Raw genomic sequence first — 27,886 nt, 5'->3', positions numbered from 1 at the left:
GCCCCGGGGGGCTCCCCCGGGGCTCCCTCGGGGCGCCGCCCGCCCGCCGCCGCCCGCCCGCAGCGCCGCGCCCCGGTTCTGTAATTTATCTTTATTCCCTCCCCAACTCCCCCGGAGGCCCCGGGGGGCACCGCTCGGCCGAGGGGGGGGGGCCCAGCTCTGGGCCCTCCTCGCTGCCGGGGGCCGGGCCCAAGCGTGAGGCCGCCCGGGGCCGGAGCCGAGCCTGGGGCGCTAATGATGGTTCTAATTAATTATCGCCCTGCCTCGTCGCGGCACGTGCGGCTCCGCCAGGAGGGCTGCGAGAGCGGAGCCTCGGCCCGGCCCTGCGGGGGGGCGGCCCCCGGCTCCCGGCGCTGCCCCGGCCGGCTCCGGGGTGGGGGCAGGCGGCGAGCCCCGGCCCGTGGCTGCCAGCCCGGCCCCGGGTGTCCCAGCCGCGGGGGGCTGCTGGGCCTGGGCCGGAGAGAAGTGAAGTAACGCGGGGTGCGCCTTGCTGAAGCTGACAGCTTGCTCGCGCCTTTGGCGTCCCGGGGGTTCTCTTCCCGGGAGTCTCCCCTGGCCGCCGGGTGGCCGTGGGGTTCCCAGGCGCGTAACCCCCTGGCTCTCATCGGGCCTTCTGCGTAACAGCCGCTCGCTGAGTTCCCAGGCGTGCGATTTGTGTTTTGCTGTTTGTTTATTTTTACCGTAAATAGTATTTTTAGCGTTTTAAGAGCTAGTTGGCCAACAGTCTTTGGCAAGCAGCGGTTGCACTGCGGAGCTCAGAAGTGCTCCTGGTTATGGACGGGGCTGTGCTGTTAAACTCCGTGTGGGGACGGGGCGCGGGGGGATGAGAGGAGCGGGAGGGTGCAGGTGAGTGTGGGCTGTTGGAGAGCCGAGCGGTGCGGGTGAGCTGTGCAGGAGAGCGCTTACCTTCCTCGGGAGGGATGTCAAGAGGCTGGTGGATAGCGGGGGGGCTTGGAAGTCAGGGGTGGGCAGGGGAAGAAAATACCCATCGTTTGTACTGGGGGGGAGCTTAGAGTATGTGCTGTGAGAATGCCTACTGCCTTCTGCACCCTCTCCCCTTTAACCGAGTGTGCCTGCTAATAAACTAACTTGGTGTTTCGTGCGCTTCTCTCACGTAGCAGCTGCTTGAATTCTTTTTGTCTCCAGAGTCTCTCTTTCTCTTGTGTTTTTCCTTTCAGTGGAAACTGGCGTGTCTCTTCTGTGAGCGTTTTGTTACGAGTGGCCCAGGTTGTTGTGAGGCTTTTAACTTCTTGAGCGAGGAGAAACAAAGTTTTCCATTGATGGTCTCTAACAGGAGGTGCGAGTGGTTTTGTATAGAGTGCCGGCAATTCACAGCTTTTGTTATGTGTAGTGTTTGTACTACGGACCAGTAAGTGACGGCTTAACGAGTAATAGTTTGGAAGGAGAGTTTCCGTGGTGGCCTTACATTTATAGTGCAGAGGGTGTTGGCTGTAGAAGCTTCTTGCCCTGGTCTGTAACGTTAGCAGCCTAAGCATTTCTTCAAGTGGCAGTGGTTTGTCAGCGTTCATAGTGCTGGATCCTGGAATTACGGTATTTCCTGCAAGACTGTGAAACTTTCAGCAGTGGATTTGATGCTGGAGTAAGTTTGTGACCTCAACCTATTATAAACGGAAAGCTGAACCTTGTGTCCCCGGTGCGGGCCGCTTCGTGCTTTAGCTGCCCCCCAGCAGCAGCTCGTGGAGGATCCAGGTCGTGGGCCGTCCTAGCCGGAATGGTTCAGGAACTGCTGTCCCGCTTGGGTTGTCGCTGTCACAATCCTGAGCATCAGCACAGGGAGGGATTATTTTTAGACAGCCATGCAAGCAGAAATTCTGCTTTGTGTTAATCCCTTAGCTGAAGTTTTTGAAAGTTTCTAGGCGTGGCGGTGACGTAAGTTGCACAGTACCTGGCTCCAGATGTGTGCTTTGACATGAACAGTTACTGCTGGGTACGGGAAGAGAAGATAATCCTGGCCATGGAAGTGATCTGCTGTTCGTGTCTTCTGTAGGGGTCAGAGACTGATGGAGAAAGGATCTGAAACCCATAGCTGTTTTTATACTGAGCAGGCATTCTTGGTGGCGAGGAATAGCAGGGCTGAGGCGTGGGTCTGTCCTTGTATTTTAATAAGCATCTGTTGGGATTGAGCTGACTTTGAGTCGCTGGTTTTGTATCCTAGCAGAGACAGGGCGCTGAGCTCAGTCCCAGGTGGGTCGGCCCAGCATCAATCTCGCTGCCTCTTCTTTTGCAGGGAAAGCAGCATCTGTGTGTGCAGAAGGGCAGCGTTTAATCTTGCTTTGCTGTGTAAACTCGGCAGAAGAGGTTTTTGCTGTGTAAACTCGGCAGGAGTCAGGTTCTGTAGCGGTGGTTGGAGGCAGAGGTCCAAATTCAGTGCTAAATGAGAGTGCATCTTCAGACGTAGAAAAATCCTCTGGCATTTGGGTCTCTGTGTGTAGGGATGCGTGCGTTTGAGTGCTGAAGTGCAAAAGATTTTCTGTGTGTGTCCCCAAAGCCTATCGTGCTTGAGATCTGTTGCTCCCTTCCTTACCCGAGTGTAGGCAAGGAGCTGACAGAAATAGAAGCTGTAACGCTAGTCCAGCCAAAGAACCTGGTGCCTGCCAAGTGGTGAGCTATTGGGCCTTTGTATTGGACCACTGCTCTTTAATTGCAACAAGATGGTTCACAATGCTTCTGGCAGCATGGGGCTCAGCCTGTAACAGATCGCAGGGAGGCTGAGCCACAAGGCAGCTGCCGATGCGGTCCCGTAGCTGAACTGAAAGGTCTGTGGAAGGGGGACGCCTCCCAGGGAATCGGCGCGGTGGCCGTGAGCAGCGGCTGCTGCTGGGGCAAGGCTGGCGCCATGGGAGCGCGGCGGTGGGAGACGGGGGGATTTCCGAGCAGGTTGCCAAGTAAGGGCTGGAAGTGGGGACTAACCTGTTCTGGGCTCGGCAAGGTATTTTGTTGCTCTGCGCATTTTTGGGCTGTTTTAACTGGCTTAACAGTACTGGTCTGATTTAATCAAGACAACAGGCTGCTCAGTCAACTGCAGACCAAAAGGGAGATCAGTAAGTGCTGGAACATCCTTGTGAAGCAGAGAGAGGCAGTCAGCTGAGAACTTCTAATAGAGCTGTTTTGTAAAACAGATTTGTCTCAAAGATGTTGCAGGACGATAGATTCAGTGGCGATGTAGATACTGAGGGGTTTGGTGTCCTCTGTGTGAGCTGATTTTTGGGAAGAGCTTTGAGGATTTCAGAGGTCCAAGCTGGTCAGCTTGCAGCTTAGGTCACGTTTTGGTGTGTTTGGATTTCCATTTTTGCTTTGCAGAAATCCTAACGTGTCCCCATGCTGGTTTTCCTGCGGTTTCTGAGACATTTAAACGCTCCGCTGTTCAAAACAGCATTAGAAGGTAGTAGGTGATTGCACGATAGTCAGCGCCCTGTTTGAAATCCAGTGAGGTCGCTCTCTAAGCCTTTCTGATACCAAACAGTCATTCTTGCTTGTGCCGCTTGTAAGGCTGGCGGCTTTGTACCCCTCATCGGCCTGGCTTCAAATCTGCAAGGACGTGCAAACTTTTTCTGGCCCTTTTTGACCTAATTTCTGGACCCGTGTTGTGCAGGGTAAACCAAGTCATGTCTCGGAGCAGCTCGATGGCTGCCGGGAGTTGTGTGACAGTAAGGGGACACCGGCGCGGCGCTGGACACGCTTTCTCACTGCTCCGCTGCGTATTTGTTTGCAGACCGCTCGGCCCGGGTACCCTGCCGGGAGCCTCGTGACCTGGCGTTTCCTCCAGTGCAACAGTTGGCTTGCCATGCTCAAGACCTGATTTTTGTCCCAAAATATTTGAGATTGGAGTCTGAGATAAGCTGGAAAATCTTACGGCCTTGTCTTAGGAAAATCCAAGGAGTCAGCTGGCCTCAGATAAGCTTTTTTTAAATTCCTGTGCCTGTTGCATGGCAGAGGGGACTCCACTCATTGGCAATAATATCCAGAACAGGTGTGTCTCAGCTGAAGCCTCTGGTTATGTGGTTGTGTTCTGTTTTTCTCCTCTGAACAGTTTGATAGATTAGGAGATCACTGCAGGTACGTGTTTTCGTAGCAGTTCCTGGAAAGCTACTGCATCTTTGATTGGGTTTTCCACTAGTGGCCTCTCCTTGAGCTGGGGGACTGAATGCTGTCGAGCATTTCTGCCAATCTAGGAATCCAGAAAGGTTTGCTCCTTATCAGCTCCCGGCTGGGTGACCAGCTTTGAAATGGCTGCTTCATGGTACGTGGGAACCTGCGACCTGGTCTGTGGAGCAGTTCAAATAGCCTGTGGGAAAGCCAGCGTGCGTGGCGACATGAAGAGTTGTGTGTGTTCGAGCAGTTTTGGTAAGGGTTAGAATCCCCGTGTTCCTTTCATTGCTGACGTGATTTTCTCCTGACAGCCGACCAGGTTTAAGTTGACGCGAGTTCCCAACAGCCACCTCCAAAGCCTGCATCCCCAAGCGATGGCCTCCTCCTGAGCACCGTGTCCGCGTGGCTGACGTCTGTAAATGCCAAACACGGTTATTACTTTCCAGTTCCTTAAGAGCAGTGCTTGCGGTCGTGGCCGCGGGACACATTTAAAGATGCCGTGGCACCCATGCGTGGAGCTGGGGTAGCCAGGGAACAGTCGCTTTGGGTGGCTGGGTTTTTCTGCTGGACACATCCTCTGCTCCCTTTAGGGAGGGGAGGGAGAGGAACCGGCTTTTTCGTGCGTTGCTGTTGCAAAACTTTCTTGCCTTTTGCTTTATCATTTTGAGAAACCAAATTCACTCCTGTTTGTTGTGGTATTTCACACGCAGTCCAGAAACTACTTCTTACTTCAGACATCACTTTTCATTCTGACCCCTCTGTGGGAAGAAGCTGGCTTAGCAAGAGCAGTTCCTGCGCCGTGATGCTCTCACACAAGACTGGGCGCTCCTGCCTTTCCCCTTGGAGAGCTGATGGGAGCTTACCCCCTGCCCCTTTGATTCCCTCGGCCTTCTGAGCAGGACGTGACCCACACGTGGGAACGCAGAGGGAAGCAACAAGCCCCTGCTGGGGGCATTCCTGCTGGGCAGCGGCACAGCCGGCTGTGCTGCTGGCGCTGAAGCTCTGTAGCGCGCTGTGGTCACGTCTGTTCTTGAGAGCAGGAAGGCTCGGGTGGTCAAAGCCAGGGTTTTTTTAGGGGGACTTGGAGAACTGGGGGACAAACTTGGGACTTCTTTATTTCGTGTGTGTGGCATGCAGGTCACCAGCTGAAAAATGAAAAGAAATAAAACCCACGAGCAGGTTGGCCACAGTGCATGCTTGTGTGTGCGTGTTGGTAATCCCAGGAGAGTGTCTCCTGTGGCCTCCAGCTGATGTCTCTGAGTTTAGATCTGTTATTTTAGGACTCACTTCAAAATGCTGTTTTTTTTTTTTTTAAGAGCATCAGGTTTTGCTTGCTAGAAAAAAGCAACTGACACTGACTGGGCCCTTCTCTGCAAGGAGGGCAGCGGGGAGCTGGAGCGGATGGGGCGGGGGGAAGCAGGTGCAGCCCCGGTGAGGAGAGGTTTCGCTTCTGAGGTTGTTAAGGGGATGCTGAGAAGAGGAAACGAGTGAGAAAGTAAAGCCTCCGTTTGTGGCAGAGATGGTGGAGCACCTCTCCGTAGGAGAGGCCAGTGCAGGTGGACGGGCAGCAGGTAAGGAAGGCTGAAGTGAAATGGTAGCGAGGGGTGAGAGCTGGTGAGCCTAACCTACCCGTGACTGTGCATGCGTTTGGAGGAGAGTTCTGTAAAGCTTTGTGTCCTTGTGGAAGGTCTGGTGACTGCTGTTTTGATGGGTATCTTCCTTTTCAAGGATTTGTTCATTTCCTTAAATTGCATGGGGTTTAATTTGGGAGGGGCATGGTCCAGGTCTCCAGCGTGTGTGTTTTCTCCCTAACAGATTAAATGGTTTAATTCCTTAGGCAAAGAGAAGCTGGATCAGTGTCAGTTCCTGGTTTTTCCCCCGAAATGAATGGCTTGCTAGTTACCTCAACACCTGGCTTTATGCACAGTGCGATGTCTGCTTTTTGTTAATGCTTTCTGTTAATTTAAAGAGCATCTTTATTCTTTCAGATCTGTGTTAATGGAGCAGGCTGCAGGTCTGGCTTACGCCTTTGCCATTTCTGCTACATCCATAGTACTCAAGTTTGCATACATGTTTTAGCATCTTTGTTGAACGCAGGTGTTGATTGTCAGTTACGTTAGCCATAAGCTGTAAGTCATTTATTCTTTTCTTTTTAGTTTGTTAGATACATGGACGTAGATGTTTCTGTTTTGTTAATTTTCACACCACATCTTTTCTGTACTTTAGGTTGACTCCTCACTGCACTGTGAAAACCATTAGGAAAAAGTCCTTGGGGTTAAAACCTGGGGCTCCACAGTGTTACGTGCACTTGGGGCTAGAAATTATTTTAAATGGCGACTGATCTGTCTGAAGCTGAACCCGTGCATCATAAGGCGCTTCCACTCTTAACGGGAGCTCAGCTGATCCACACGGACAAGTTAAGTGAGGTAGGGGCTGGCCCATTCTCCAAGCTTGCCCTTGGATCAGTCATTGACTTCCAGTCTGCTGAAGGTTTCTTGGTACTCTTTCTCCCCTGACTGTAGGAAACTCGATTGGGAGTCTAATAAGCCCTGTAGGCACTCTCCTTCCCCCTCCCTGCTTTCCCTGAGATGCCGTAGTTGTCAGAATCCTCAAATGTTCATCTCATTTAATTTGGAATTGGAAAGAAATTATTTCTTTTATAAGTGTAAAATGTGAAACTATCCTCTCCTGGTATGCTTCAAAGATTGAGTATTTCCTGTCTTTTAAAATTCTGAAAAGTATGAATGTAACTAGAATATTTCTACATATGCTGCTTTGATTTACTTTAATCCCGTTTCAAAAACTTTCTGATTCTTTCCAGTACCTGTACTGATTTACAAATGCTTTTTATAGAAAGTTGAAGACGAAACGATGCCGATCCGTCGCTCGGTAAATTCTTCTTCCCGAGAAACTCCTCCCAAAAGCAAACCTGCTGAAGGTGGTGAAGAGGTCAAAGCAGGTACAGTAGTAATGCTGTAGTGGGCTGTTACATCCAAACATGGTGTGGATGTATCCAAACGTAGGCTTTTATGCTGAAATTCCTGAAAATCCCTGCTGCCAGGGTTAAAATATTACCGATGCCTAGCTTCTTTTCACAGGCTTCTCCTGGATTGTTGGAAAGTGCATGTTGTTGTCTTTTCAAGTGGGGAACCGTTTGTGTTGTCCTTCATACTCTGTCCGGTCTCTAAGGCCTGCTCTCAGCTAAATATCCTTGATTGATTTGCTCAGGGAGCTGATTTCTGGCTGGATTTGATCCTGCTGATAGACAAATGCTATTGCCAATGCATGTGCAATCTAAAGCTTTTCCAAGTCTGGAAAAATGTGATTGAACAGTTAAAATCCTTCAGGTGCCACAGTGCGTAGTGCAGAAACAGGGATGTTTAAAAGACGTGTTTGTCGTAGACAAAGCTGCTTGTATTTATCTACCCTAATCTCTTGTCGAATTACGTGGTTTTGAACCTTGCTGGGTTACAACATGTAAGCCTTGACCCAGGGCAAAATCTTCATGCTTCATGGTACTGAATTCCTCCTCTTCTTCCCTTCCCCACCCATAGGCAGCTATGATGAGGGATGATTGCAACAGTGACTTCCTGGAGTTAAGAGAAGACTGGGGGAATTAGTTCATTGTGAAAATGCTGGGTGATGCTGTTTGAAGTTACTCTGGCATTTGATGACTGATTGCACCGTGTTGAATCTTTCAGTACTTCTGTTCACTTCCTAAGTTATATTCAAATCATGCATTAAATTAGAGAAAGAAAGTGCTGGGAAGTCATTTCTGGGGTGTGTTCTTATTTTTTATCCTCTGCCTTCCTGAAGAGTACAGGCTAGTTTTAGACGGTAACCCGACGTGGTTTTACATCTTTTAGATGCAGAAGCCACCTCTGAGGAGTCTGCTTCTGTTGGAGAAGAACAAGAGAATGAAACCGTGCCTGCTGCATCCAGTGAAGCAGAACAGCCAAAGGAACCTGAGAATGAAGCGAAGGGGGAAACAAAGTCCTCGGAAGAAACCAAAAAGGAGTAAGGCTTGCTTAGTGCCGAATTCAGGAATTCGAGTAGGAGAAAGATGGGTTCTATAGGTATAAAAGATTACGGGAGACATGGGGAAAATAGGATGCTGAAAAAGCTGCTTGTTTTTGCAGGAGAGGAAGCTACTGATCATGTGTAGCAGCTGTTCAAGAACATGTTTTGAGAACAAGTATCAAGATAGGGTCTGTTGGGGTGGGGGTTGCTTCTTTTTGAATAGAAACATCAAAAAGTTCTTTACTTTCTGTAACGAGTGTTCTGGGCATCTCTTGTTGCTGTTCTGCATGTTGGCTTGTTGTAAAGTTTCTCTTATCTTACTACTGTTTTGCATTTTTCCGAAGTGAGAAGGATCAGTCCAAGGAAAAGGAGAAAAAAGTGAAAAAGACCATTCCTGCATGGGCTACTCTTTCTGCTAGTCAGCTAGCTAGAGCACAGAAGCAAACTCAGATGGCTGCCACTTCACGTCCCAAGATGGATGCTATTTTAACTGAGGCCATCAAGGTAAGCAGGACTCAGATGTTTCTTTTGTTCACCTGTCACAAAGCTGAGTAATTTGTGTGCCTAAGAGCTATATCTTCAACTTGCTGATGGTGCAGGTGATAGCCTCTTTAGCAGGAAACTTACTGCGTAAAGCATGCAGGTTTCTGTCTGGAAGCCCATGGAGCTGAAATGTGAGTCCATGATGACGACGAGGGGCCCTGTTGCTTATTTCTTAGTTTAGAATGCTTCCCCCTGTTTAAATTATTAGAAACAGCTACGATGACGTATCCTGGTTAATTATTGGCATCATTTAATTTGTTGTGTCTTCTAGACATATTTAACTTGATTTGCCTTGATCAATCCACCTGTTTGATACATGCCATTTTTCTTGTTAACTTATCCTAATTCAGGACAGATGGAAATAGTGTAAACTAGCATTCCGGAGTGGTGTTGGTCTTAGTTTGCTGTATGCTTCCTTCAGGTTATAAGAAGAGACCTGTGCTGTTGCTCTGCAGCTCTGCTGCCCTCCCATTGAGGCTTGGTTCATGCAGGCTGCCTTCACTGGAGTCCTGGAGTCCATCAGCCTTAACTGCAAGATGGCCTTTTGAGCCACTGAAACACACAGCTGTGCATCCAAATCTGTTAGAGAGAAGTCGTGCCATAAACTTCAGGTTACTCCAAGCTTTACCTTTTTGGCAGCTGTTTAAAAGGTTAGGTAATAGAGTAGGATCTACAGTGCATTATTATACTGTGCATAAGTGAACTACATCCTCTATCGCGCGACTGTGGGTTTTGCGGTAGTCCTTCTGAAGCCATGTAGATCTGGTAACTTGATTAAACAAAGAGGGCTTTATCAAGTCACAGTTGGGGTTTTCTACAGCATGTCAAATCTCTAAATTTTAAGACACAATTGTTTTGGTGTAGTCCTATTCTGATCCCTAATTGGAGGACTCCAGTAATACAGGCAGGCTGTCATGAATCTTCAAAGACAGTAATCTTCAAAATAAGAACTTCAACTTAGTTTTTTTTTTTTTTTAAATAGATAATGCCAATCCTGTCTCCTTCAGAAATCAGTAACTTGTTCTGATTAATCTGTTAATGAGTGCTCTATCTGACATCAGTAAATTACTTACTGATGACTTACTGTTCAGGCAGTGCTGGTTTGCCCAAAGGTAACAAGTTGTTGTAAGAGCATGTAGTATATATGCCGTTACTTGTACGTGCTTCAGAAAAGGGGATTAGTTGGCACATGCGTTCTTCCAGTCCCACAGCAAAGTAGTTCAGTCCAGAAGCTTTTTACTCACATCTTGCTACCGTTTCAGGCATGCTTTCAAAAGAGTGGTGCCTCAGTTGTTGCAATACGTAAATACATCATCCACAAGTACCCTTCCCTGGAGCTTGAGAGGAGAGGCTATCTTCTAAAGCAAGCATTGAAAAGGGAGCTGGAGAGAGGGATCATTAGACAGGTAAGAGTTGCTTTGTGGAGCAGTGGTGGATGTGGTATTCCTAAGTTACACAGGACTTTAAGAAACTGTTAGCTGGTCTCTGGGGTGGTTGTGTTCTCCCTCTTTCTCAGACATGGACAGATCTGTCAGTCAAATACCTTATCTTTTGTGAAAAATGGAAGACCATTTCATGGTGTTGGATTGTGTCATACGGCACTGCAGCAGCATGTCCCTTCCAGCCTGAGCCATTCTGTGATTCATATGCCTTCAACCTGAGTCTAGCAACATCCCCACTGCAGGAGCATGTTTCCTATAACACTATAATGTGTGCCTGTGATCAGTTGTTAGGATCTCCTGGTCAGGACAGCAGAGTGTGTTTCTAATATCTACCTGTGGTTTCTGATCTACTGAAGTGGATTCAGATCAAGCCTCTGCCCCTAACAGCCCATCACCAGGATGGCAATGCATTCTAAATCGGTGTAAAGATGTTGATCAGTCTCTTTCAAATTGTTTTTATCCTGAGTTACTTTGTTAAAGGCTGTCTGTTTTGAACTAGGTGAAAGGAAAGGGAGCTTCTGGGAGCTTTGTGGTTGTGTCTAATGCAGGAAAAACTGTTCCAAAAGCCAGAGACAGAAAGGTAAGATGGATCACTTTAAACAGTACTCTGAAAGATCTTTCTTGGGTTACACTGAACACATGCATCTTACAAAATGTAGTCTAACCCCAACCCAGTTTTCTTCTTCTTGATGTACTTTTGCTCCCCCAAAACAGTAACTAAAACATCTGTTCCACTAAAATCAGAATCAGAAAGTTAGTATGACAAATTAAAAACAAGTAGAATAATCAAAATCTTAGTTTAAAATGTTTACATTAACCCCCTAGGGTTTGGTTCAGAGGCAGAAAACTGAATAACCATGAAGCTCCTCTTCTGTCTTTACCTGGTAGAGAGAGATGCCTCTCAGGTATTGTAAGAGAGCTTTATGCTACTGCTGTTTCTGTTATATCTGTTGCATGGATAAATGGGAGACTTCAGCCTTCATGACTGTCAAATGAGCATCTATCAGCTGTGAGAACAGAGGGAGGAAGAAGTAAATGCCTTAAGGCTTCTGGAAGAAAGCTGCTAAACTTGGGTGTATATTGTTCTGAGGTAGTACAACGTGATGCGTCTGAGTCTCGTCCTCGCAATTAGTTGTGGTTCCAGCACCGCTCTTCTTTGCTTCCCACTGCACCAGGTGTATGAAATGCATTTCTAACGCTGCAGTTACAAAATGCTTAGCTGGAATTGCTGGTCCCCTTATGGCGTAGACAGGTGAACCAGGGAGTGGTGTCACACAGGGGTGCTTACCTCTTGGCTACTGGACAGGCCGCAAGTCCTAAACCTGTAGGTGACAGTGACACATCTGGTGCTAGGGCACTGAAGGAAACTAATTGGAATGTGACATCTTCCTAAACAGAGCTCATGGACTCCATGACAAGTTTTGAGTAAGGCACCTGGTAACTGCTAACACATCACTTTCTTGTCTGCAGCCTATTGGTGTAATTGTTCTTAGATACTTTCTCCATGTTGCAGCAAAACAAATAGCTCGCTTTTGTGTCTGAATTCAGCTGGCAGTCAAGCAGCTATCTGGATGAGCAGCACCTTCACCTGTTTGACCATTTGCAAAGCTCCCATTCAGCATCAGAATCACTAAACGTCAGCAGATTTCCCCACTGTATTTTCTCTCCTCTACAAAGAACATGGTCATCCCCTACTGATAGCAACAGAGCGATGGAGGAAAATTCAGGAGAAAGGAGTGTTGCCTTCAAGCAAGACTTCATGCTATGAGTTGAACAAAAATACACTCCTGTTTAGCTGTTTTTTGGGAAGATTTAATCTGTGTAAACGGGTTTGGTCTTTGGTTTTTGTTTTATGTCAACTTTTAAATCGTTTCACCTCACTTTCTCATTGAAAGGTAGCAGAGGAAAGTGTCTATAAAGAGACAAAAAGGAAAGTGTCTATAAAAAGGAAACTGGGAAACAGCTTTTGCTAAATACTTGGCATATTTATAAATATAAGACTTTCCCTAAGAAAATTCCCATGAAAATTCCAACCAGATTTGCTAGATTTTACTTGAACAGCTGAGCTTTCTAAATTGTTATTTTAAAGAACTGCCTTATAGAACTTGATTTTCCAGATCTGTGGCCACTGTCAGGAGCACTTCTCACCTGTGCGTTGCTGGATCAGAAAAACCCAGAGTTTTAGGCCCCACTGATGCGTAAAAGTATGTGTATTTCAGAAAAGCACTTCCGCTTCGACTCCAGAGCAACAGGTCAAGCTGGAAGACATCCTGCCACTGGCTTTCACCCGCCTTTGTGAGCCGAAGGAAGCTTCTTACAGCCTCATCAAGAAATATGTGTCTCAGTATTACCCCAAACTCAAAGTAGATACAAGGTAGGTGCAGGTGTTCGCTTTTGCAAGCAGGGCTGCAGAGAAGCCGTGAAATGCTGCCTTCCTCTGGCTTGCCTCACTTCACGGTGATTCAATTCAGTATTTCATCAGGCAGCAGACAGGTGGTGCTCTGCATCACAGAGCCTGCAGGAAAGCTTGAGAAAAGCTGTGCCTTTTCTCTGCATCCCTCCACACCCAATCTTTGTTCGTGATGCCGGCATCAGCATTGTTGTACACATCTCTGCCCTTAGCAAAAACTGGATCCTTGTAGCTGCATGGATGTGAAGGCCTCTCCTTGGAATCTTGTCCCACTTGGTTCTGAACGCTTCAAGTGGCACACGCTTAATATGATCTGAGCTGGCCCATGTGGAGTGGGTCAAAGGTAGGGGAGGAAGCAAATCTAGGAAAGTCCTATGCATCGCCTCTTACCGGGGCTTGTTGTACTCAGTCCCTTGTTTGTCTGTGAGCTGACTGACTCATTGCCCACTTGAGTCCAGTCTCCAAATGTGCGTTTCAAAATGAGTAAATCCTTCCAAATGAAGCTTATCTGTTTCTGGATACGCAGTGACACCCAGAAAGCATTGCAGTTCAATTTCCGCTAACGTACATTGTTCCTCTTGTGTAATCAGCACTTGCTGACAGATCTCCATTTAACATGTCTGTATGTAGGCAGATACCACTTGTAAGTACTGCTCCTCTCACACTCTATAGAGCGTTGTTTCTCTGTTTGTTTTTTAAGCTGTCAGTGTGTGTCAGTAAAGCTTTATCCTCCTGTATTTCAGACCTCAGCTGTTGAAGAATGCCCTGCAGAAAGCTGTAGAGAAGGGCCAGCTAGAGCAGATCACAGGGAAAGGAGCGTCTGGGACATTCCAGGTCAGAGCCAGAGTTCGTCTTGTTTTGTTGACTGTACTGACCAGAAGCCTTGGATATAAGTTTACATGCCCTCCCCACCCCAGTTTTATCGGGTACACCTTTCTTTAGCAGCCTGTCAAATTCAGCAGTTGTGAATCTCTGAAGCAGTAGGACTCTTTCTCCTCTCGGTCTACATTTCTGGAACAGACCCCCCCCGCCTTCCTTGCTTAGCGTGTTCCACACGCTGCTTCAGCTCTGACTCATTAGCACAGTAGGGGAGATGGTGGGGTAAGCTTTCCTTTCCATCGCTAATTGTAAGTGCAGTAGGTACCCCAGATGTCTGCAGTGTCTTTTCCTCGTGTCTATGCCGTAGATGTCTCTTGGTTACATTTGGTCTGTGGGATGGAGGAAGATCTGATTTATTCCCTTCCCTGAGTGACGGGCCCTTAGATCGCCATCCCTTGCAGTGTATTTTGGGACTAGGACAGTGTGTTACCAGTGCGAAGCACTGCAGGCCAGTTGACTGAATGTCCTACCGTTAAAGCTGGGAGGGCAGCGTTCCCTGTGCAGTGTTTTAATATAAAACGTATCTGTGCTAATGCAGGAGCGCCGACCCACCTGGTGCAGAGGAGCTTGTCCTGACCTGGTTTGGGAGAATTTTGTCTTGATGCTTTTCTCTTCCTCCTTGGAAAATAGCTGAAGAAGTCAGGGGAGAAGCCCCTGCTGGGTGGGACTCTGATGGAAGATGCCATCCTGTCTGCTATTGCGGCCATGAACGAACCGAAGACCTGCTCCACCACAGCACTGAAGAAGTATATCCTGGAAAACCACCCAGGGACCAACTCCAACTTCCAGGGTAAACTACATAACTTTCCTTTTTCACAAGCTGAAAGAGAATTCTGCAGCTGCAGATGTGTCTGTGCAGCACCTCTAAACTATTTGAGCTTGCTAGGGAACTGACAGCTGCTCCACTCTTTGTGCTGCAGAGATGCTCAGAGTTTTTAATTCCCATTAGTTCCTTTCAGGCCTGACAAAGGCTAGTTTCTGAGACATAACGCATGTTTCTCTTGTCTATAGCATATTTCCAGGATTTGGGGGTAGTATTCAACTACTGTATTGTTCTTAAATCACCAGCTGGATTTCTATATATATAGAGAGAGACGCTACAGCTTGGCATAAGTACAGTTTCTAGCTGCTTTTAATTTAGAGAAGTTGCACAATCTAAGTTGCTAACTTCAACAAATAAAGTCCACAAGCATCTCTTTTACTGTTGTGTTTGAGGTCCTCCTCTGGCTCCGATTTTAAAAGGTCAGGCAAGTAAGGAAAGAAACGAATCCAGTTGTATTTGGAAAAAGGTGTGGCATGTCTTAATTCCCAGTAATGACAATGTCTATTTTGGCTTTTGCACCAACAGAAATTATACTAATAGAGACTTTAAAGTAGATCTGCTAAGGGCTTATTTGTGTTATTTGGTCTAAGCCATGATGCAGTTTAACCTAGGCTGAAGGTCACTTGAAGCAGTGTGAGCGTGCAGCAGTATCTAGCAGAATCAGCAAGAAACTGATCTACTTTCAGGTCTGTAGTGTCATGGTGCTGGTGCCATCCCACAGGAGCAGGGGCTAGAGAGGAGCTTGCTGATCCCACAGCCGTCATACGGACATGAAGCACAGAGCACAGGTCTTTGAAGCAGAGCTTACCAATGCGTAGAGGAGGATCACAGGCTCCCTGCTAGCAGTGGGGCCTAAAGAAGTTGCCTGAGGCCTTCTGCCAATTAGAGGCTGATGCCAAGCGTGACTTCTTAATCTTGGGGCAGGGAAGAGAGTTCCCAGGCTTACTAAGCCCTTATGTTATTTGTTTTCAGGACCATTGGAAGCTGCCCTCGTCCCTAGAGGCCCGTGTTTAGTCAGCCTTGCTAGTCAGACAAGGAAATTTCACCTAGTTATCTGTTGTTTTCTTTCTCCCTCCATTGCTTAAAAAGGGTTGTGCTGTTCTCTGCTCTGTTTTAGGAGCAACCAGAGGAATATGTGGTGAGATGTAAAAGCAGGCAGGTACACACTACACAGCCAGTATTCTACACTCTTCCCCATTTTATACCTCAGCCTTACAACTCCAGTCACATCTTTTACATGCTGCTGTTGATCTTTGGTACCCCGGGTAGAAATAGCTTGATGTTGTTTGTGTTGCTCCTTTTTACAGAAGTGTGGAGTTCTTTGTAGTCCAAGAACTTCTTAAGAACCTAGTGTTGCAACGCTAATAATTTAATGGATACAGCCGGTTCAAGTAGCTGTGCAAGCTTTTCCCGTGCCGCTCAAATTAAAACTTTTCAGCAGAGGTAGTCTGTAGGCTGGTGAGGGTATGGTGTTGGCCCAAATGATTCTCTTACTGTGAAATATCAGTTCTTGATAAAAGCCCATTTCAGAAGCGCTGAATAAGGGGTTAGAGTGAATACCTTTGCGTTAATCATGCAGAACAGATTCAAATGATTCGAATTCTTGGTAAGTGTTCACGAGCCAGCTCTTGAATCTTGTATATTGCTTGAATTTTCCAGAAAATTAACCGTGAAAGGATTTCCCTTTGAATGTGACATACTAAGACTTCTAAACGCAGTGGTCTAGCTGGGTCCTCCACAAAGCAGATGGTCTTGGAGTGCACGGGCATGCGGTGATGTCTACATGAGTCGCGGGTCTCTGCTGTTGCATTTCCCCGCAGGTGTCCTGGGAAAGGAGGCTTCATTCTGACTCTCCATCTCTGATTTCAGAGGGCACTGCAGAGAGCAGTAGGGTTAGACAAGTGGATAAAGATCGTAACACAACCCCTCTCTGATTTTTCACAGTGCATCTACTGAAGAGAACCCTGCAGAGATGTGAGAAGAATGGCTGGCTGGAGCAGATTTCTGGAAAGGGCTTCAGTGGAACCTTTCAGCTTTGCTTCCCTTACTATCCTAGGTAAAGAGCTCGGCCGTAAAATGATGCTGAAGTTGCATAGATCTGCCAGATAGTGTTGCTGAAGTTCATAGGCTGACCTTCTATTTACAGGGAAGCTTGTGGAGGGTTTAATAACTGAGAAACCACAACATTGTCACCAGTCTCGCTCTAAATAATGACATTACTTGGATGTCTGACTGTGAGTGGACATAAAGCTGACTTCATTAGCAAGGGAGGCTTTTAAGGACAATAAAAATATTGGGCTAAATGTTTTCAGGAGCTCTGTCATGACGTTTTTCCATAGGGTAGTGGCTGTTTAAGTATTCCCATGCTTAAACAAATTCCCATAAGCAGGCATATTGTATTGTTGTTCTTAATGCAAGGATGCTCATAACAAGCAGGACCCAGTTGTTTGCCTCTCTTAATGCCGATGTGGAGGAGGGGTGGGAGGAGGAAAGATGACCTAGATTAGCTACTGTGAGACTAAAACAGCCTTTCTTCTCCTGCTGAGAGCATATATTGTGCTGGGCCACATGGAGCCCAGGGAAGCCTTAGTGTCCCATGAAGAGCCAAATGGCAACACAGCCATTAAAGTCTCTGCTTCCCACCTTCTTTTATTACATACATGTAAAGCTCTCAGTGGCTCTGGCCTGCGTTCAGAGTCGTTGAAGTCTGATTTTGTCCCGTTGTTGTCTCTCTTCCTGTGTTTGCACAGAAGGAGCAATGAGGAAGAGAACTGGAGAAAGGGCAGCTTATGGACAGGAGTGTGGTGGCACTCCTGGTGACTTAAAAGCTGTTGCACTTCTGCCATTGCAGAGACTAAATGTTGGTTTCAGATAAACATAAACAAGTAGACTTCTGTGCTTGCTGGTTTTTGTTGCCTTTTGTTTTGTTTTGTTTTGGCTTAGGCTCAAAGCTGTAACCTTAAAGGATGATGGGCAGTGGTCCCTGATGAGAGTCGGGGTTACCTAAGGTTTGCAGACCCTGGAGTCATATCCTGAGAAATAAGTCCTGCTCTGACAAGAATCCTCTTGTAGCCCAGGTGTGCTCTACCCGGAGAAGCAGCAGGATGAGGACTCTGAAGAATCTGATGAGGAAGAGGAGGAGGAATCTGAGGAGGAAGAAGAATCAGAAGAGGAGGAGTCTGAGGAGGAAGAGCCACCACCAAAGAAAAGGTATGTGACAGCATGAGAGATAAATGGGCTCCTTTAAAAATGACAGTCACAGCTGTAGAGTGCACAGGTTTGTCTCTTGCTGTGGATACTTATCCACAAGGCTGTCACTCCAGTGGTACTGGAAAAAGAAGTTTCTAATTATGGTTGAACTCCTGGGGTACTGTCAGGACAAGGACTTCTCTGGGATGTGTGAAGCCTGCAGAAGCAATGCCTTGTTTCAGAGAGACTGGTGTCTTCCATTCTGTAGTTGGAATCATCTCTAGATGAGAGGAAGAGAACTTCTATTTATTCTCTGTATTGCCTTTAGTCTCCTGTGTTCCTGGTGTGCTTTACAAGAGGGTGACTTTTTCATGTGGGACTTCCTGTTACTTATTAGGTGTTTCATTAGGAAAATGTCTCCCTACAGTGTTACTTGCAGCTCTGTAGCAAGATCCACCACAGGATTTCTTGCTCTTTGGGATTTAGCTAATGAAATGTACTGCTGCATAAAGGAACATCCGTGGTAAAGAACAAGGATGCCAAGAGATCTGCTTCATTTATGTAAATTGACGACAGCAGCTCTGCTCTGGGTAGCATTTGCGCCTCCACTGAGATCTTGTGCTGCCTTTCTTTCTGACAGGATGCAGAAGAGACCTCCTCCAAAGTCACGGAGTAGGGCCCCTCCGATGAAACGGAGAGAGTCCAAGCCCAAGCCAAGAAAAACCCCTGCAGCCCGCAGCGGAAAAGCAAAGCCCCCACCCAAGGTGAAAACCCCTGCTAAGAAAGCCAAACCAGCAACCCCAGCCATCAAGAAAGCCTCTGGTGGCAGCTCTTCCAAGAAACCAGCAGCCAGTGGGAGGAAGGAAGTGAAACCCTCTGCCAAGGGCAAACCTACCATGAGGAAATCTCTCCGGGCAAAAAAGTAAATTTTTCCACTGTCAGGGAATCCCATGGTCAAATCCACAATCTTGTTTTATAAAGTCAACGTGCATTTGTATTTTAGTTCTGATGCTTAAACACTTCTTTTTTTTTTTTTTTTTTTCCTTGGATGATGGGGAAAAAGATGAAAACTAAATCAAACCATCCCAAGCATTTGTTAGATCTCAGTGCTGTGCCTCGTGCCTACCCCTCCCCTGGAACAGGTCATCTTTAGTTTCTGCAATAATTTTAGGACTTCTCCAGGACGTGTAATTTGTACATTTTATGGTGTTCCTCTTGGGTTTGGAGGGAGGGGGTGGCTTTTAAAAATTCTTCAAATAAGTTCTTTGTCTCTTTAGACAGCAGGAACATGGTGATTGGGGAAATAAGATTCTTAACTGAGAAGGTACAACGGCACTAGAGTCCTCCTTAGATCCCCTGCATGATGAGGTCCTTGATGCTTCTGTGAAGAAGCAGTGTAAATACAGCACTCGCACTGAGTCCTGGAGGTGCTTCTTTCTGCTCGGCCGTTGTAGTGACAGGCTAAGGAGGTGGTGCATTGGCTCCTTCAGACCAGCACGCTTTGAGGGTGAGTAGACATCTTCAGTAACCGGAGGCTGCCACATGTACTGGTCGTCTGACACCAGGGGGGCTCGAAAAGGGGTAGTTCTCGGTTGGGCGGGTGATTTGAATTAGTGTTTCCACACCACATCTGTTACCTTAAAACCAAAATATATAAAAGTCTTCTTGAATCCAACTTTCAAACATTTTTAAGAGATGAAGAGCCTAAGTTTTGTCACTTCTTGTTTACCCTTTTTTAAAGAAAAGTTGGAGAGCTATACAATTGCTAATGTAGAGATGTTGATAAGTGAAGAACATGCAGTTTGCTAAAATAAAATGAAACTAGATTCCAGGCCCGCTTTGCGTGTCCTTTCTCTTCCTCGCCACAGCTTTCTCCTCCTGGAAACGAAGAGAGGAGGGAGTTACAGTAAGTGTGCTTTGCTGTGGAGGCAAGCCTTTGTTAGAAGTACACTGACAGCGTGAAAGAGTGGGGCTATTTTAGTCTGAGCCCCTGCCAAGCTCTGTAGTTGGTTGGATTTGTGACCTTTTTCTTCCCTCGGTTTCTCTGGAGACAAAGGTGAGCAAGAAGAAAGCTCCGTTTGAACCTCTTGCTGCTCTTCTCCCTCTGACCCAAACGGTGTCCAGTGGGGACAAAAAAAAAAAAAGACCCCATGAAACCTTCCCCCCTGCCCTGCTTTCTGATACAGAGCAGCGCCTGTGTTCAAAACATGCTCCAGCACATCCTCGGCTCTCCCTTGATCAGGGCAATGCGAATGACTCGAGTGTGACCTGACAGTCTTTGCTTAACGTGCTTTTGGAAAGAGCTTTGCATATACCACGCTGAGAGCAGTGGAAGTAGCTCTAGAAATAAAATGCAAATTGGAGAAAATAGCCCTACTGAATTTACTCTTTTCAGTTGCAATCCCAGTGTGCTCCCTGCAGCAACTGGGTGTTAAAGATTCTTATAGCAACGCCCTGAATTGTTCCCAGCCCTGTGACAATGATGCAAGCAGCAGGCTAATGAAATTATGGCTAATAAAAGACTGGGAGAGTGAAGGCACCAATCAAAGAGTAATTTGCAAGGATGTAAAGCAATTAGAAAGTTTAGTAAAGGCCTCTTTCCTAGCACTGTGTGTACTGAAACAGTGGGTTTTGGCAGTATTTTCTTCCAGGTAGGCATTAAAGTGAGCCAAACTGGGGAAACAGTTTTCTCATCTGTGGGGTGCTTACGGGGATGAGGAGTCCTCTTCCCAGCTGCTGGCAGTCTTGTGGCTTGGAGTGCCATGCAACCTCCCCCTTTGCAATAACGTTCCCACGCCAGCAACCCAAAAAATACCTGTTCAAACACTGGTCTGGGTAACACCAGTTCTTTGCACTTGAGCATGGCTTAATTTTGCTGTGGGTCATGTCAAATCAGAGCAAAGCCCTTCCTTTAAGGAGGGGAAAAAAAAAAAAAAAAAAAAACCTATCTGGCTTGTTTTTAAAGACAGAGTTGGCACTGAATGCAAAAAATAAATGTAAAGGTTGGTTTTGGGTGATGAGTGTCACGGTAGACTGCAGCTGCACCAACCTAGGGAGACTTCTGGTGGTCACAGTGGTCGATAGTAGTGGTCAGACAAGCAGAGCCTTTACTTATTTTTTAAAAAGCTGGGATTTGTTTAAAAGCGTGTGTGCTTGCGGTCCTCCAGTCTTTCCAGCTGTTAAGCACTTAGCCTTGAGTTTATCTTGGGGGATGAATACAAGGGTTGGGCTAGAAACAGCCATTTGCTCCCTCAGTCATCTCCAAACACTTTTTGGCTGGGGCCTTGATTGCTAATTAGCCAATTTCTTTTCCCAGGGCAGCCCCGAGCAAGTGGGTGCCTCCAAACTGGGCTTGTGAAGGGGAACCCTGGGCTTGCAGCGGTGGCGCTGGCAGAGCGATGGAGAAAGCAGCGGCTCTGCTGCACCTTCGGGAAGGTTTGCACCGGATCCGCCGCACGCTCTTCACCAGGCTCTGCTTCCTGGCCAGACTGGCTCTGTTATGTTATTTCTTCAGCCCCATCTGTCCATTTTATGTGTTTTTCTACGCTATCCAACTCTTCTGGTGGGCCCTGCTGGGGCATTGCGTGGCGTCTTGAAGCAGCTGATGCTGGCGGCAGCCCAAGGCTTGAACAAGAACATGGGAGCGCTTTTCCTTGCACCCTTGGGTGCACGGGGGTGTGAGACAGGGCTGGCATGGGGATTTTTGGAGGCATTTCCTAGGGTTTAGACCCCATTTTCTCCCCAAACTATTGCTTTCCCCTTTCAGGCACATCCCTGCAGCTGGGGACAGCTTTTGCCTTGGTCCCATAGCTTTGGCAGGCTGGAGCATTTTGGGGACCCCCAGGGACCCCTAGGCTTTGCCTTGTGTGGCTCTGTCCCCTTCTTTGCAGTGAGGTTGGAGCCACCCCTCTTTATTTTTTTCAGTTGCACGACGAAAAGTGTGGGATGAGGAACGCTGACCAGTAGTGGGCAAAGGGGAATGTGGAAATCGGGTGAAATGTGGCTGAGCAGCGGGGCAGGGGGTGGCGAGTGAGCGACCCACGTGGGTGCAGCAGGGAGAGGGTGAGGAATTGCTTCTCTGCTGGGCACGCCACGGAATAAAAAAAAAAAAAAAAACAAATAAACAACAAAGAAACCAGTTGCAGCCGCGTTTTCCAAAAAGCCCAAGCGTTTCTGCTCGCCGTCGCTTCCAAGAAACGGAGAAAACGGGGAGGTAAATTGCGGTGATTCATCACGGGCAGATCGGAGGCAGGAAATGAGAGTTTGCCGCCTGCCCCGTGCCCGACGTGGGCTCGGGCTCGCCTGGGCCTGGCGTGCGGCAGCGGCCTGACGCCCACGGGCACAGCGTCCCCGTGCTGCGGCGAGCGGAGCCCCCCGGGAAGGAAAACAACCGGCGAAGGCCGAGAGCCGGAGGATTTTCGCCTGCGTTTCTCCAGAGCCCCGCGAGCAAGCTGCCCGTGAGCGGGGGGAGCGGGAGCCCGCGGGGCTGGGCGAGCCGGGGCTGCCGTCCCCTGGGGGCTGCCCGCCGGCGGGGTGCCCGGCTGTCCCCCCTTGGGGACCCGCGGGGTGGCGGTGGGCTGGGGGGCTCCATTGAGAAACGGAGCGTGGGAAAAAGGGGGCGGGGCTTGGGGGCTGCCTGCCTGCGGATTGGCTGGGGGTGGGGGGGGAGAGACCCCCAAATAGTGCCGGAAAGGAGGGGGCAGCCCCGAGCTCGCGCCCCGCTAGGATGCGCCTGGGGCAGCCGGACCCCCCCTCTCCCCCCCCCCCATGGCTGTGCAGCGGGCGGCTGCGGCGTGGCCTCGGTGCCACGAGTTCTGCAGGGGGCTGCGGGGGGCAAAACCCCCTTGGGGACCGCAGAGGGGCCGGGCACAGCCCTCGGGGGCAGCTGGAAAAGCTGCCCCAGACCCGCTGCCTCCCCCAGGGCCGTGAGGACCCCGGCATCTCGCTGGGTGCGGGGCTGCCTGCGCCTCACTTCTTGCATGTGTGCGTGCTTGGGGTCAGGGTCTGGGGACCTGTGCATCGTGCTTGGGGTCAGGACGTGGATGCTTTCACCGTGCTTGGGGCAGGGCCGTGGGACACTCGCACAGTGCTTAGGAGCACACCACTGGGACCCCGTTACCTTGCTCGGGGTCAGGATGCACGGATGCTTGCATGGGGTTGGGACATGGGGGCCTTGCATCAGGGGCAGGGGCTGGACGTGGAGATGCTTGCCGTGGTGCTGGGGGTCAGGACACGGGGACCCTTGCATGGCACTTGGTGTCATGTGGGGCCCCTCGCACGGTGCTCAGGATGGGGTTGGGGTGCAGGAGCTCTGCATCAGGGTTGGGGCTGGGACTCGGCGACCGTTTATCAGGGTGGGTATGGCAGGACCTCTGCGTCAGGGCGAGGATTTGGGAACCTCTGCATCGGGGTCAGGACTTGGGGACTGCAGCACCTCTCGGGGCTCAGCAGCTGGAAGCGGGGGGGTGGTGGGGGCAGGTCGTGTCTCTCTGGTCCCTCCTCACAGGGATCCATTTGCCGAGGCCCTGGGGCCCCCCAGATTGCCCCTTGCTCCCGCTGGGCGGCCGTGGGTGGCTTCCAAGCTGGAGCACAACAATTCCGATTCGGATTCGGATGCGGCGCTGGAGATGTTTTAACTCCCCCCTGAGCTGCCCTGACCCACTGCCATGAAGAAGAAGACGGCCAACGGGAGGGGGTCGGATCTGGCAGCCCCCCTGCCACGTGCCCGGGGCATCGCCAAGCCAGCAGAGGTGAGGTACTGGAGAGAAAGGGCCCGATCCTGCCCCCTGGGGAGCTGTGGGCAGAGCAGCATCCCCCCCCCCCCCCCAGGGCTTTGCAGGGTGGGGGGATTTTGGTTGGTGTTCCCCCTCCCTACGCTTAATGCACACGCACCCTGAAGCTGTTGTACCACTGGGGAAATTTGGGTGCAACCCTACAGCACTGCATCCCCACTAGGTGGGAATTGCCCCAGGATGGGAATATTTTCGCATCCTGGCAGGGGAGCAGGGGGCTTAAAGTGGGGTGAACGTTTTTCTCCCCTCCCCCAGTATGTGGGCTCCTTCGCGGTGGAGGACCTGGACCTGCAGCGGCAAGCGGGGCGGCTGGAGGAGCAGCTGCGGGCGCTGAAGGTCAGGCGACCCCACTGGCACAAAGCGGAGGCACCCCAGGGTGTGGGGGGACCCCTGATGGTGGGGGGGGACCCCACTGCTACCCCCTCTCTCACACCAGGACTGCCCCAGGAGGAGGCCAGTGGTGCTGAGGTTCAGCTTGCAAGGGCTGAAGGTCTACGGTGCTGACGGGGAGGTGGGTGCAGGATGCTGGGTGCCACCTTGCAAAGGTGCTTCTTGGGGTTGCACCACTCGGGACGTTGCTTTTTGGTCAGGAAACCTGCTTTGCAGCCATGCATCTGCAAATAGGCTCGGGCCAGGCACTGCTCGCACCCTGGAGGTGCCGGGTCCCAGCCAGCCCCCCCCTTGTCGCCGCAGACGCTGCTGATGGCGCACGCCCTGCGCCGGATCCTGTACAGCACCTGGAGGCACGCTGAGCGCCAGTTTGCCTTTGTGGCCCGCAACCCCTACAGCCCCCCCAGCGCCCTCTTCTGCCACCTCTTCGTGGGCCCCTCGGGTGAGGTGTGTGGTGCACACCCCAAACCCTCCAAAAAAATAAAAATAAAAAAAATAAACACCAATTCGAAAAGGAAAAAAAAATCATTATCCCTGGCCCCTGCACCCACCCTCTTCTTTGCACCTTGCCAGGTGCAAGTCCTGCACCTCCTGCTCTGCCGCTCCTTCCAGCTCGGCTACCTCCTGGCGCACCCCGAGGAGCAGGCGGGCGAGGGGGAGCTGCCAGGTGCCGGGGTGCTGCGGGAGCCGCTCAACCCCGAGGAGGTGTCACGAAATGTCAACGCGCTCGTCTCCTTCCGGCGCCTGCCTGCACCCATCGGCCTCGGCTCGCTGGGTGCAGGGGTAGGTGCAGGCCATGAGGTGCTGGGTGCTGCCCCGTGCACCTTTGCACCATGTTTTTTTTTGGCAAGGTGTTTTAGCATGGCACTGTTGCACAGCACTTTGTACAGGGTATACAGGTTGTTTGTTTGTTTGTTTGCACAGCACCATTTGCATGGCATCTTCCCTGGCAGTTATTACACAATCTTTCTTTGCAACATTTTTTTGCACAGTATGCAGTTGTGCACGGTGCTTTGCATGGCATGTTTTGTGCAGCCTCTTCTTGCATGCTGTTTTATGACATTATTTCCCCTGCTGGCTTCTGTACACTGTTTTGCGTGGATCTTTCTTGCATGGCCTTTTCTGACATGGAGATTTGCACAGCACGTTGCATTTTGCATGGTCCATCCTGCATAGGTTTTTCTTGCAGTCCTTTGCACAGCCTGTTTTACACGGGCCTTTTCTTGCATGGTGTTTTTACTCTTTTACTCTGGGCCTGTTTGCACAGCACTTTTTTTGCATAGCAACTTTGCATGGTATTTTACACAGCGTTTTTACATGGTGGTTTATGTGGCATTTTTTCTTGGTGTTTTGCATGTTGTTTTTCTTCAAGGTGTTTTTTTTTTTTTTATGGCAGTTTTTGCTTGGTGTTTTACGTAGCAATTTTTAAAATGTTTTTATGGTTTAGCATTTTTGTACTTAATTTTTTTTCCTTGGAATTTTTGTATGGCATTTTTTACATAGCACTCTTGTGCATCATTTTTGTGTGGTATCTTGCATGGCTGTTCTTGCACACTTTATGCACAGCACATCTGCATGCTTTTTTTTTTTTTTTTTGCACAGCGCTTTTTGCAGGTCATTTTTTGCGTGCCTTCCCCATGGTGTTTTGCACGGCTTTTTTGTTGAGCGGTGTCTTGCAGCGTACTTTGCATGACTTTTTTAGCATGGCCTTTTTGCACAGCATTTCACATAGAAAGTGCCACCAAAAGCCCCTTCCCTGCTCTCTGCTGCAGGAGCGGCGGCCGGAGGCCGAGGGCCGAGCTGGGGGCTGGCGCCCGGGGAACCCCTACTGCTCCCCGGTCCTGGTGCGCAAAAAAGCCATCCGCAGCAAAGTCCTGCGCTCGGGCGCCTACCGTGACTGCGGGGCCGAGAGCCAGCCGCCCCGCGAGGCCGGTGAGTGCCTGGAGGCAACGCTGAAGTGCACGGGGCTGGGGGGGACGAGGCCTTGGGTTTGGGGGCGAGGAGGGAACTGACCGGCTCCTGCAGCGGCCTCGGGATGGGAGAGCAAAGGGGCGCGGAGCCTGGCACTGCTCCCCGAGAACGAGAGCGTCCTGGCCGAGAGCGTGTGGGCATTTGCCGGCATCGCCAGGTGAGTGCACGGCAGCCCCCGGACCCCTGCCACCCCTCGCGGTGCCCACCCGCCTCCTCGTCCCCCCCCAGGGACGGTGGCATCGCGCTGCTGCGCAGGGACGTCCCCGGCGCCTTCCTGCTGCGCCCCGAGCCCGGCCTGGCCAAGCGCTGGTGCCTGTGGGTGCGGGCGCCCTGCGGCGTCGTCCCCTACTGCGTCTTCAGGACACCCCAGGGACGGTTCTGCGTGGAGGTGAGAGTGCTGCGCGGGGCAGGGGGTGACAGGGTGTCAGGGCTGGGGGTGCTGCCGTGTTCGTGCACCAGGGTGGGGGTGCTCGGGTGCCTCAGCGTGTCGCGCTCCGGTTGCATCAGCGCGTGGGTGCACCGCAGTTAGTGCACGGTGTGGAGTGCATCCGCACATGGGTGCCCTGGTGCATTCCTGCACGGTGTGTGGGTGCACTGGTGTGTGGGTGCACGTCTGCATCAGTATGCTGGGGCATGGGTCCTTTGCTGCATTAATGCATCAGCGTGTGGGTGCACGGATGCATGGCTGCACAGGTGTGTTTGTCCAGAGGCGAGCTGGCACGTTCATGTATGGGTGCATCAGTGTGCACGTGCATTTGATTAATGTGTGCACATGCACATGATCACTTTTGCTTCATAGCTGCATAGATGCACTTTTGCATGGGTTTGCAGTGCATGCATGCATAGGTGCACAGGGGTATCGGTGTGAGTCTGTTGGCGCATCAGCACACAGGTGCAGCAGTGCAGTGTATTTGATTAATTTGTGCATGGGTGCGTGGTGCAGAGGTGCATTTCCTTTCTGGCTGCATCACTGCATAGGTACACAGGGGTATCGGTGAGTGGGCACGCAGGGGCATCTGTGTGGGGGTATATGGTGTGCAGGTACCTGGGGGCATTGGCGCATAGGTGCGTGGCTATATGCATGCATTAGCATGTACGTGCCTTGGGTTCATGGCTGCAGGGGCACACAAGTGCATGGGTGTGTGAGTGCATTTGATCCATGGGTGCCTTCGAGTTGTGAGTGTATCCGCCCACAGTTGTGTCCGTGCATTGCTGTGTGATGCATAGCTGCATTGGTGCGTGGGGGCTCCCGTGCACTGGTCCATAAATGCACTTGGTGCATGGTACAAGGGTGCACCTGCCTTGTGGCTGCATCAGCACGCAGCTGCATGCGTGCACAGCCGCAACGGATGCACAGGTTCACTGCTGCGCACGTGCACCTGGTAACTCACGTGCGTGCACTCGCACACGCGTGTGCGGCTGCGCTGGGTGCCCCCGTGCCTGCCTGCTGGCTGCATCGGCGCGCGCTCGACTCGGGCACGTGGCTGCGTGGGTGCCCGGCGCACGATGCCCGCCGCGGGGGGCTCACCTCTGCCCTCTCTCCCCGCGGTGGCAGCACTCCAGCGCGGAGTTCGCCAGCGTGGCGGCCCTGCTGGCCCACTACTCCGGGGCGCCGGGGGGCTGCTTCTGCCGCCTGGCCCCCGGGCGCTGCAACCCCGGCTACGAGGAGCAGGACCCCAGCGGGGCCAGTGCCTGGGGGGAGGCCGCCTGGGCCCCCGCCGTGGTGCAGCACGAGCGGGGCTAGGCCCGGCCGCCCCCGGCCCCCTCCCAGCTTTAGGCCGCTGCCGCCTGCCTTACCCACTCCCTCCCTGCGCGCCCGGCGGCCCGCGCGGCCCCGCGGGCAATAAACGGCTCCTGCTCCCGGTCTGCTGCCGCCTGTTTCTTGCACTCCCGCGCCGCGCTGCCGCGTGCACGCTCGCGTGCTCACACCCAGGCACACCCCCCCCCCCCCCCCGGTGCAGCTGCATGCCCGCCTCCTTGCACAAGGCCACGCACTTGTGCTCGCGTGCGCCTCCGATCTCAGGCACGCGCGCTCGCGCGCACACACCCGCGCTGCTGTGCACGCGCTCGTGCACACCCAGCGCCCCCGTTGCACGCCCCCGCTGCACGCCCCTGCCCCGTGCACGCCCCCGCACCCCCCCCAGCCGCGCGCGCGCGCCCCCGGCCGCACGTGACCCGGGGGGGCGGGGCCTCGGGCGACACCGCCCCGTTGCCGCGGCAACCGCGTCGGGGCCGCTCCGCGCCGGCCGCCGCCGCCTCCCCGCAGCCCCCCCCCCGGGCCCCCCCCCGCCCCCCCGCTCCCGGTGCTGGACCCCCG

General features: G+C 51.0%; 2 protein-coding genes across 5 annotated transcripts in view; both read left to right on the top strand.

The window, feature by feature from the left end:
- The window catches only part of HP1BP3 (heterochromatin protein 1 binding protein 3), a 19,921-nt gene extending 674 nt beyond the window's left edge, over nt 1-19,247 (top strand). The window contains exons 1-13 of one of the 4 annotated variants that reach the window (XM_035344479.1): nt 5,509-5,681; nt 6,337-6,536; nt 6,964-7,069; nt 7,977-8,127; nt 8,475-8,634; nt 9,936-10,079; nt 10,615-10,695; nt 12,335-12,489; nt 13,269-13,359; nt 14,035-14,194; nt 16,172-16,283; nt 17,300-17,437; nt 18,057-19,247. In XM_035344479.1, coding sequence (XP_035200370.1) covers nt 6,441-6,536; nt 6,964-7,069; nt 7,977-8,127; nt 8,475-8,634; nt 9,936-10,079; nt 10,615-10,695; nt 12,335-12,489; nt 13,269-13,359; nt 14,035-14,194; nt 16,172-16,283; nt 17,300-17,437; nt 18,057-18,342 — 1,680 coding nt within the window. In that variant the 5' untranslated portion in view covers nt 5,509-5,681; nt 6,337-6,440 and the 3' untranslated portion in view covers nt 18,343-19,247. Of the gene's footprint in view, nt 1-5,508; nt 5,682-6,336; nt 6,537-6,963; nt 7,070-7,976; nt 8,128-8,474; nt 8,635-9,935; nt 10,080-10,614; nt 10,696-12,334; nt 12,490-13,268; nt 13,360-13,942; nt 14,195-16,171; nt 16,284-17,299; nt 17,438-18,056 lie in introns of those variants that run through there. The other 3 variants (XM_035344478.1, XM_035344480.1, XM_035344481.1) reach the window with 3 other exon arrangements.
- A 3,781-nt stretch (nt 19,248-23,028) lies between these two features.
- On the top strand, nt 23,029-27,433 carry SH2D5 (SH2 domain containing 5). Its single transcript, XM_035344482.1, has 9 exons — nt 23,029-23,166; nt 23,464-23,544; nt 23,645-23,719; nt 23,902-24,045; nt 24,172-24,381; nt 25,371-25,530; nt 25,624-25,726; nt 25,798-25,957; nt 27,125-27,433. The coding sequence occupies exons 1-9, from the start codon at nt 23,083-23,085 to the stop codon at nt 27,311-27,313; spliced, it is 1,206 nt and encodes a 401-aa protein (XP_035200373.1). The 5' UTR covers nt 23,029-23,082; the 3' UTR covers nt 27,314-27,433.
- Nucleotides 27,434-27,886: the final 453 nt, after the last annotated feature.

Source organism: Oxyura jamaicensis, chromosome 21 (genome assembly GCF_011077185.1).
Source record: "Oxyura jamaicensis isolate SHBP4307 breed ruddy duck chromosome 21, BPBGC_Ojam_1.0, whole genome shotgun sequence".
NCBI lineage: Eukaryota > Metazoa > Chordata > Aves > Anseriformes > Anatidae > Oxyura > Oxyura jamaicensis.
This window is presented reverse-complemented; position numbering and strand designations above follow the sequence as displayed.